This window comes from Monodon monoceros, unplaced genomic scaffold (genome assembly GCF_005190385.1).
Source record: "Monodon monoceros isolate NGI ecotype Baffin Bay Population unplaced genomic scaffold, NGI_Narwhal_1 Super_Scaffold_1, whole genome shotgun sequence".
Taxonomy (NCBI): domain Eukaryota; kingdom Metazoa; phylum Chordata; class Mammalia; order Artiodactyla; family Monodontidae; genus Monodon; species Monodon monoceros.
The window spans coordinates 48,225,887-48,236,251 of record NW_021703765.1 but is presented as its reverse complement, the minus strand read 5'-3'; the positions used below and the strand labels follow the sequence as shown (position 1 = coordinate 48,236,251).

General features: G+C 44.3%; 1 protein-coding gene across 3 annotated transcripts in view; it reads right to left on the bottom strand.

Moving 5' to 3' along the window:
• NPC1 (NPC intracellular cholesterol transporter 1) overlaps positions 1 to 10,365 on the bottom strand; it is a 47,594-nt gene that overhangs the window by 9,973 nt on the left and 27,256 nt on the right. For all 3 annotated transcript variants that reach the window (XM_029220802.1, XM_029220808.1, XM_029220815.1), the window contains exons 10-16: positions 8,998 to 9,098; positions 6,705 to 6,807; positions 3,850 to 4,039; positions 3,214 to 3,396; positions 2,323 to 2,437; positions 399 to 526; positions 163 to 303 (exon numbers count right to left, since the gene is read on the bottom strand). In XM_029220802.1, coding sequence (XP_029076635.1) covers positions 163 to 303; positions 399 to 526; positions 2,323 to 2,437; positions 3,214 to 3,396; positions 3,850 to 4,039; positions 6,705 to 6,807; positions 8,998 to 9,098 — 961 coding nt within the window. The remainder of the gene's footprint in view (positions 1 to 162; positions 304 to 398; positions 527 to 2,322; positions 2,438 to 3,213; positions 3,397 to 3,849; positions 4,040 to 6,704; positions 6,808 to 8,997; positions 9,099 to 10,365) is intronic.

The window sequence follows — 10,365 nt, the reverse complement described above, 5'->3', positions numbered from 1 at the left end:
ACACACACACACACACACACACACACACACACACACACACACACACACACACACACACACACACACACACACTTAACAGCTGTCAGAATCCTTCCCAAGCACTCTGATTTCTTAGAAGGCATGTGACAACTTTGGGGAGAAAAACCACAGACAGGCTCCTACCACAATGGGCCGCATCCAGTCCTTAAGCAGAAGTGGAGCATAGGCGTCTCTGAAGAAGCGGAATAAGCAGCTCTCCGAGGCCTGGATGCCTGCTCTGTCTGCCGCACCCCCGACACAGCAGAGGACATCCAGCCGGTTCTTCTGAGGGGATGAAGAGGAACAGAGGTCACCCTCCAGCCGCCTCATCTAGATTCTAGACTCAAATGAAACAGGCTGCACGCCTGATGACAACTTACCTCTTGCCGCTTAACGTCTAACCCCAAGAGACTCACAAAACAGCTAATCTGAAGGAGGAAGTCAATGAGGACCGCCATCCCCGCAAAGAGAGAGAAGGTGTGCACAGCCGGCATCACAGACAAGCCTCCTGTGGGGAGAAGAGAGCAGCCACGTCCTTCCCAGCTGAGGGCTCAGCAGGCCTCACAGGCACGTGCATGTATGAACACGTGGCACCAGAGCAGGCCAATCCCACAAGAAGAATCCCCCCAATCCTCCCACCCAAAGGCACTCTGCACGATCTGCGGGTGTCACACCAGAACCACCTGGCGAGGTTAAAATGTACGTTCCAGGGACCGGGCCCCCTCCTACTTTATCAAGACAATGGGAATTCAACCCCAATTCTGCTGTTCAGAATTCTATGATCCCAACTCTATACTTTAACAAGCTCTCCAAGCAAATGCATGCACTTTCACATTTGAGATCCATTAACACAGGCCATTTCTTATAGTACCTGCTACGCTTCAGTCCACAAGAGGGATGGTATTTCCCATATGCTATTATATATCCAGTCAGTCTCTCGGTTTAGTTACAAATGAGGATGCTCCAAGCGTCCTCCAGGCTAAGACTCAGAAGCTGAAAACTGGCTGCCCATGGGCCAGATATATAGAAACCCATTTTAGAATTTAAAAACAGTTTTTAAAAAATAAATAGCCAATAGTTAACAATGAGATTCACAGTGTCACTTGAGAGGAAAAAAAATCTAGATTCATAGCGTCGCTTGAGAAAAAAATTGGACCTGGCAGCACTGGGCCAGCAACACATAGCTGCCTCTTGCAGATGGGACCCCACACTCTGGGTGCCACGGTCCCCACTGCTCCTCCTGTCCCCCCAAAGTCACTCCAACCTTGAGGCCCAGGGTCAGCTGCTATCACCAACACACTTGCACCGGTTTTTTTTTTTATAATAGAAAGAGAGAAAGTAACTGTTTTGCATCTGTATCCATAAAGAGAAACACAAGAGCCACAGGTTTGTTTCACAGTGCACTGCTTCGTGGAGATGGGGGATGATCTATGATAACGGCATGTCTGTGTCCAAAGACCACACCTACAATGTCCCTCCCATGGCCCCTTGTAAGATGACCTGGTGGCCCCTGCAGGCATTTCCATTGGGACCCACGGATCGTGTGTCTTCCCTGGACTTACTGGGCGATTCTAATCAGCGCCCTCTGCAGAGGATGTGATCAGTTTTCTCTTACTACATGCCAGACATGGGGGTGGGCAGTGCCCTGCTAGTAAGACTACTGATTTCTCCACATGAAGGAATACAGAAGTGCTGGGTTTTGTGCCAGTTTATTCTGGCTCCTTGTACTGAGGGAAGACTGAAGAACTTCTGCTCATTGACGAGGCTGCTTCCCAGTGAAATGTGTGTGCAGAGGCGGGGAGACTGCCTTTCGGAACAGTGGCAAACACCTTGCGAGCTAACGCCTGTGATTTTGGAGTTGCTGCCGAGAGTGCTGTGACGGGAAGGACCCTGTGGCTGTCCTTCAAGAGTGCTATTTTCAAACCCCAGCACTTGCCATGGGTGCCCTAAACGGGCAGGGGCAGGAGTCCTAGGTATCTGAACCCCAGCATCAACACCGTCCTGAAACAATGTGAGAAGGAAGACACTTGCTGGAAATTCCCTGGTGGGGGAACTAGGATCCTGCATGCCACGTGGTGTGGCCAAAATTTTAAGAAATTAAAAATTAAAAATAAATAAATAATGTAGTTAAAAAAAAGAAGACACTTGCTAATGGCATCTGAGATACTGCCACCAATTTTTCTCGTGGTCCACTCTGATACTTTCCAATCACAGAATAAAACTTAAAAAAGAGCGCAAAGGGTCATATACTGATACACCCAGGCTCGGCAAACCTCAGGGTTGGCAGATTCAAAGAGTAATTACCTAAGAAAAATGCTACCGTCTCTGAAAAGGACGACAGGAAAATACTTGGAGCCACTTCTCCGAGGACCCGGCCCACCTGCTGGTCCAGCGTCTCCCCTTGGAGACGTTCATCTCTCTTAAAAAAAAAAAAAAAAAGTTAAACACGCGACATTAAAGTTTCTCAATTACAGTGCCACCTCTTTGCTTCTTTGGTGCCTTGTGTTAACCCGATGGTAAAAAATAATGATTAGCAGCATCTACTTGTTGTTTGTGAACTTTATACAATAAAGCGGTGAGGACCCCAAACTTCTCATGTTGATTCATTTGGGATATTTCTGAAGCCCAGAGCCAGGTAACAGGTGAGAATCTAAAGGAAGGATTGAATCAGGTTATCAGGAAAGTACAAGCAACGCAGGCTGCAGGTGGCTGGACCTTTAAATAACACTCCTACATGCCACTGGGTCTCTGCCCAGGTAAGCGCTACAGGACAAGGGACCCTGGGAGAACCAACGGATTGACATCATTTTTTACATCAGTGGGTCCTGTGTTGACCTTTTGCCTTTTAGTGGCACCTCTGACAAATCCCTCATTCTTCTACACTATACTGAGAATCATTTTAATAGCTGTTGTGCCCAAAATATTTTCTACAAGCGTGTTAGCCCTTTTTGCACACATGTTGCACATACTTTAAAACCAAATTCTCACTTTATATCTATGCCACCAACCAAAGAGAATGTTGGTCTCAATCTTCTTGGTCTCAAAATGTCCAGAACAAGTTTCAGGCACCAATAAGCAACACAGAGGAACGGAAACGAAGTCTCCACGTGTCACACTCAAATACTCCACATGGAGCTGAACAGCCGTATGTGGAGCCTGGTACTTGGTCAGACTCTGTGAGACTCTGAAATGCACCTGGAAGGTCTGGACCAGAATGAAGATGTTGTCCACTCCCACAGCCAGCACCAGGAACGGGATGACTTCTATCACAATGAGGGTGAAGGGGATCCCAATGTAGCTGAAGATGCCCAAGGAGCACGCCACCGAGCTCAGCACAATCAGGATGCCCGCGATGCCCAGGGAGATTTTCGAATCCACCTGGAGATGCCACAAAGACATAAATCCTCATTTAGGGTGTTTTTTGTCCTGTTCCTAAAAGGTCCTCATTTTCACCTCTTTACCTGGATATTGCCCATCTAGATTTAAAAATACGGTTCCCGGTTTGAGAGAAGATATGAAAAGTTGTCTAGGTCTTCCCTAGCAACATATTTTATCAGCTTACATTCTTAGGTGATGGCAAGTTAGAAAAAAAAACTGGATTATGTGAAATAAACTTTAAGTTGAAGATAAGAAATTGGAACTGAAGAAAACAGATGCAGGAAGCAGAAAATGTGACAAACAAGTAAAACACAGGACAATTTAAGGTAGTTTTGAACATAATGAATTAGGATTAAGCAGAGGCAAAAACATGCCATCACGCTGTGTACTGTCATTTCCCTCTAACACACACACACACACACATGCACACACACACCTACGCACCCCACTTACCAGAAACCCGCTACAGCTTCTGATGCGCCCCAAGGCTATGGAAACATATAAAAACATGATGCCATAGCTGATGAGAGCAGTGAAGACATCACTGTTACTTTCACGGTTTATTTCATCTTCAATACTTCGTTCAGCCTTAAAAGAAATGGTCAGATTTGGATTCTTGTAGTTTTTCACAAAATTAATAAACCTAAAAGGGTAAGCAAAATTTTGTATTTTTAGTTACAACTTAGTGACAACTAAGTAAGGAACTTCTTCGTAACTTCTACGACACAAAAGCCACACTTAACCCTTATACCTCGTTAGGACCTTCTACACTGGCAAGTAGAAGGTAGGACACTTCCAGATTACGAAGTTCCAGACATGCTGAGTTTTCCAGTATTTAAAACAGGTTTAGAACAAGTTTAAAAACTGCTTCATGGTCTCACTTCTTTTTTACTAAAAATGATTTCTAAATAAAGTATATTATACTACAGACATATGCTCATGGAACAAAAATTTAAAAAGTTGATCTACAGATTCAATGCAATCCCTATCAGAATCCCAGCTGACTTCCTTGTAGAAAGACAAGCTGTTCTAAAATTCACATGGAATTGCGAGGGGCCCAGAATAGCCCAAATCTTCTTTTTCGAGAACAAAGTAGGAAGATTCACACTTCCCAATTTCAAACTTACTACAAACCAACAGTAATCAAGACAGTGTGGTTACAAGCACAAGGCAAGGACAGGCATACAGATCAAAGAATCAGAACTAAGAGTCCAGAAATATGCCATGTATCTGCCTTCACCTAATTTTCAATAAAGGTGGCAAGACTATTAATGGGGGAAAGAATATCTTTTCAACAAATGGTCTGGGGCAACTGGAGAGCCATATACAAATAAATGCAGTTGGACCCTTACCTCACACCATGTATAAAGATTAACTCTTAACTCAATGGATAAAAGACCTTTTAAATGTAAGAGCTAAAACTATAAAACTCTCAGAAGAACACATAGGTGTAAATTTCCAGGTCCTTGGGTTAGGCAATGGTTTCTTGGCTATGACACCAAAAGTATGAATAACAAAAGAGAAGATAGATAAATTGGACTTTACTAAAATTAAAAACTTCTGTGTTTCAGAGGATACCATCAAGAAAGGCAAAAACACAGATTGGAGAATGGGAGAAAATATTTGCAAATCATACATCTGATAAGGGACTTGTAGAATATATAAGGGACTTGTAGAATATATAGCAATTCTTATAATTCGATAATAAAAATACAAATAACCCAGTGAAATAAATGGGCAAAGGATATGAATAAACATTTTTCCAAAGAAGTTACACAAATCGGTGCATGAAAAGATGCTCAAATTCATTAGTCATCAGGGAAATGCAAATCAAAACTGCAATGAGGGAATTCCCTGGTGGTCCAGTGCTTAGGACTTGGTGCTTTCACTGCCGTGGCCCAGTTCAAGCCCTGGTTGGGGAACTAAGATCCCGCAAGCTGTGCAGTGTGGCCGAAAAAACAAAATAAAACAAAAAAACTGCAATGAGATACCACTTCACACCCACTAGGATAGCTAGAATCAAAAAGTCAAATAATAACAAGTGTTGGCGAGGTGTGGAGAATCTGAAACCTCCGTACACTGGTGGGAATGTAAAATGGTGCAGTCACTTTTTTTTTTTGGCTGCACCGCACAGCACGTGGGATCTTAGTTCCCCAACCTGTGGAAGCAGAGCCTTAACCACTGGACCACCAGGGAAGTCCCATTGGTGCAGTCGCTTTGGAAAAAAGTCTACCAGTTCCTCAGAGTTACCGTATGATCCAGCAATTCTACTCCTAGATATATACCAACCAAGAGAAATGAAAACATGTTCACACAAAAACTTGTATATGAATGTTTGTAGTATTATTCCTAATAGCCAAAAGGTAGAAACAGCTCAAACGTTCATCAACTGATGAATGGATAAACAAAATGTGGTATATCCATAGGATGGGATATTCTTCAGCCATAAAAAGGAACGAAGTACTGACACAGGCTACAACTTGGATGAACCCTGAAAACATTATTCTAACTGAAAGAAGCCAGACCCAAAAGTCCACGTACATGATTCCATTCATATAAAAGTCTGGAATAGGAAAATCTAGAGACAGAGAGTAGATTGGTGGCTGGGTAGGGCTGGGGGTTAGGAGGGTGACCAATAAAGAAGATGGGATTTCTTTCTGTGGTAAAGAAAATGTTCTAAAATTGCCCATGGTGATGTTTGCACACATCTGTGAATATACTAAAAGCTACTGAACTGTACGCTTTAAATGGGTGAACTGTATGGTATATGAATTATATCCCAACAAAGCTGTTCAGAGTCCCTGTCTCCCTCGGTCCCCTCTTCCCATTCTCTAGAGGTTATACCACAGCTAACCGGTTCCCAGGTCATTTGTTTGATATCTTTTCTAGGCATGGATGGCATGCATAGCATATATTTGTCCAAACATGCTGACTGCAGTTTTTAGTCACTATCTTGAACCATTTATTTGCCTCACCATCTTTAATGACGAAATAATATTCTACTGTACTCCTCCCTACTAACATACACTCAGCCTGCTCAGGTTTCGCTGTTAGAAAAGAATGCAAGGAACATTTCTGCATAGATACTTCTGATTCTTGTTGCAGGGATATGTATTAAAAGAATGTTTATAGGTAAATTTATTAATAGATTTTTTTTCTTTCATAGCACCACCAGTACCAAGTGAAAAAAAATGGCATAACTTAGATCTACTGTTGGTTAATGTAGTTGAACTAATTGTAAATGCTTTCTGCTACGGTCCACCTTCCCACAGAAAGAACAGCTTGTTTAGACCCTGTGAGCAACTCACTCTCTTTCCCAGGCCTGGGCCTTCTGGAGCTTCTCTGTATCGTTACAGTAATTATTGACAGGAAAGGTAATCACAAGGGCTGTGGCGTTATTGTAGTTTTCATCTAGAAAGGAAAAAGGTGACATCAAAAAGCAGATTACAAGTGTGCAGAAAACTAGATCAATATGAGGGGAAAATCACAAGCCAGTTAGGTGCCTGGTTTCTCATAGGGCTGAAGCCTATACACACCTGAGCTCGAGGAACACAACAGGAGATCTGGTGCCTGTGTAGTTCAGCTAGTGAAGAAAAAAGACCCTCGTGTGGAAGTAGGCACAGTTGTCATTCATATCATCATTACTACACGGCACGTGCATGGTGACAATTTCAAACAGAGCGGAAAGGTGTTCAGGGAAAAGCCTCTCTCCTCCCTCAGTCCCCGTCTGTGTCTCAGCTCTCCTCCCCACACCATGGCACTGTGACTCCTTCCAGCCACGGTCCACGTGCATAAGCACAGTCTCCCCTTCCCTCCTTGTTTACACAAGCAGTGACACGCTCTTCTGCAAATGCTGCTTTTAAAGTCGTATCCTGAGAATGCTCTGTTTTAGTACACAGAGAGTGTCCTTATTCTTTTTTCTGCTGTATGATATTTCCTAGTATAATTTAACCAATCTCCAGTTGATGGCTATCTTTGCAAATCTTTTTGGTATTATATACAGAATTACTACAAAGAATAACCTGATATTTCCAATATGTACAATGTAATTCGTAGAATCAATTCTTATAAGTACAATCACAGAATCAAAAAATATGTGCATTTCTAATTTTGACAGATGCCCCCCAACTGCCCTCCAAAGAGGCCTCCTGTTTTTCATTTCTTTCTTCAACAAAATATTTACTGAGACCTACTTTGTGCCAGACATTATCTTAGAGACTATGGATACATCAGTGAGCAAAGGAGATAAAAATCTCGGTATTCCTGGAGCTTATATTCCAGTAACCGTTTATACTTCCACCAACAATGTGGTTTCCCCACATCCATCCACAAAAGATTTTATCAAACACTTAGATCTTTGCTAATCTCTTATGTAAAAGATTGAAGTGAGAGGCATTTCACTAATTTGGAGTGAGGTTCAGCATTTTCCCCATATAACTGAAAGCCACTTGCATTTCTTCCTTTGTTAACACTCATATGGCTTCTGCCTACTTTTCTTTTGGGTGGCTGACCTTCTCTCTTTTCCCCAAGAGCTCTCCACATATTAAGGAAATGCTGTCTGTTATGTACACTAACTTTTTTTTTTCTCCAGTTTGCTGTTTGTTTTTTAAACTTTGTTCTCTACACAGGGCTTTTAAATTCTCATGCAGTCAAATTCATCAGTGTTTCCTTCTGTGGCTTCTGCATTGTGTATCCTGCTTAGAAATGCCTTCTCCATTTAAAAATTATTTTAAAAAATTCATCCTGCATTCTCTTCTAGTACTTTAATAGTTTCACTTCTTATATTGTAATCTTTGTTCCATTGGAATTTAACTCTGGTGGAAGGAATAAGGTAGAGAACAAATTTAATTTTGATGGCTGTGGCTACCCAGCTGGTGACACCATCTTTTCCCCACTGATTAGAAACCACATGGTGTTACATAAGGCAGAGTAAAATTTACAGCTCACAACTTCTCCCTTCCCACTGGATGAGGAGAAGAACATCTGGCTTCTTCTTTAGGCTGGAGAAAAACCTGTTAGGCTGCCTGTAATTAGGCTTCAGATGCCGAAGCTGTCACATGATTCACTACCCCATCACACCTAACAGAATCTGCTCCAAGGTGCTGCAGGAACCAGCAAAGAGCAAACCAACCGCCTCTCCCACTATAAAAGTGTTTGAATTCTTAGCCAACTGGTTTAGAAGGAAAAAATCTATCCACTTTGTTTCTTTTCCCCCATCTCACATATTATCTCTCCCCCATTACAGACGTTCTTAACCAGAGGGCTAGAGACTCCACAGGGGCTCTCTCAACGAGTTTCAAGGGTTCCATGAACTCCCTGAAACTGAGCAACGTATTACGTGGATGTACACAATGGCATTACTCTGGGAAAACGTCCTTAGCTGTCGACAGCTTTCCCAAGAGTAACCTAAAAATGGCTAACACCACTTCCTTCAAATGCACAATAAAACCCAAAGCCGAAGGAGATACTATATTTGGGACCCAATATACTGGGTAAATAATAAGAGTGCTTGATTGATGAAATCTTCGTAATTACCACTTGACTGTTAATGACAGAACCAAGACTACTTTATCTAGCAGGAAGAGTAAAAGCTTCTCTCACCATCATAGCCTCCTAACACAAGCCACGGGAACACTGGTCCACCAAAGGTCCCCAGGCAAGGATCGTGGAGCAAACTGGTGTCATTCAGGGAGGCGGGAGCCCTGCCAAGAATTCAGAAAACACCACCCAATTAGAACAACCTTAAGACGTCACAGAGACCTAAACGTTTACGCAGCAGTCATGAGGCGGATTAAGAATGTGGGCCTGAGGCTGGTTCCTCGGATGAATAATAACAGTTCAGTAGTTGCTTTTGGGAGCTCAGCATCACTGAGAGGCAGGCACATACAGTGCAATGTGGTTGATGTCACCTGGTACACAGAGGAGGGGGCCGCTAATACGTGGGGAAAACCGCCACCATGAAGAAAAGAGCTGTACAGGCCAGGTCTCTAAGGTTGAGGGGCGATTCACCTGGGAGGGAAGAAGTGAGGGCTTCCACACACCACACTGGTGGGAAGAGAAGAAAGAGCATGAGGACAGGTACAGGAAAGGATAGAGTGGACGGCGCCCTGAGGGACCACAGGAAGTCCTGGGTCTAGAGCATGGGGTACCCATGAATGGGGGCCTCCCAGGCAGGGGGTGGGGCTAGGAAGGAAGAGGGAAGCAGCGGAAAAAAGGGGTAGGCGCCATGCTAAGCAGTTTGGATTTTTATCCTGTAGACACTAGGGAACAATCAGATGTGGGGAAAAGGGAGGTCATGAGCTGTTTGACAAAGATAACTCGGGTGGCAAAGCGGAAGGAGGTCTGGAAGTAGGAAAGAAAGAAGCAGGGAGACCAGGCCAGGGATGCAAGCAGTGCAGGAGAGACAGACAACCGGTGACAGGGAACCAGCATTTCAGCACAGAAGTCAGGCGGACGCTGGGCACACGTGAAGGTCCTCGTATACAATGTGAACCACCGCCCTTCAGCGCCGAGGGACAAGGGACGGGCTCAGGTCCTGGAGATCAGGTCACTGCTGGGGGCAAACAGCAGGGCTGCAGGGCTGTATAGAAGCTGAGTCCTGTCAACCCACACATGTGGGGCTCTGCTGCCACACTGCAGGCTTGAGGGCTCATGCTGAGGTTAAAACCCATAAGAGCTACGTGAGGAAGAGTCCAGGCATCCCGTAAGCGGTAGGCGTTGATGCCATCATGTGATGAGGGGAAGCAGGAGGTCTGTGCTTGGTTCTGGGCTAGCCGGGCTCCTGCAGGGCCTGCGTGCCCCCAGGCGGAACAGCCCAGGGAAAGGTGGAGGGTGAGGAGGGAGTTGAGAGCTGGGGACGCACAAGCGGAACCACAGACAACACACACCTCTGCCGCGCAGGAGAGGAGGTGCTCACGGTGGTGTTTCCACACCTGTGTGAACCACGCTCCCCTCGGGCAAAACACCCAT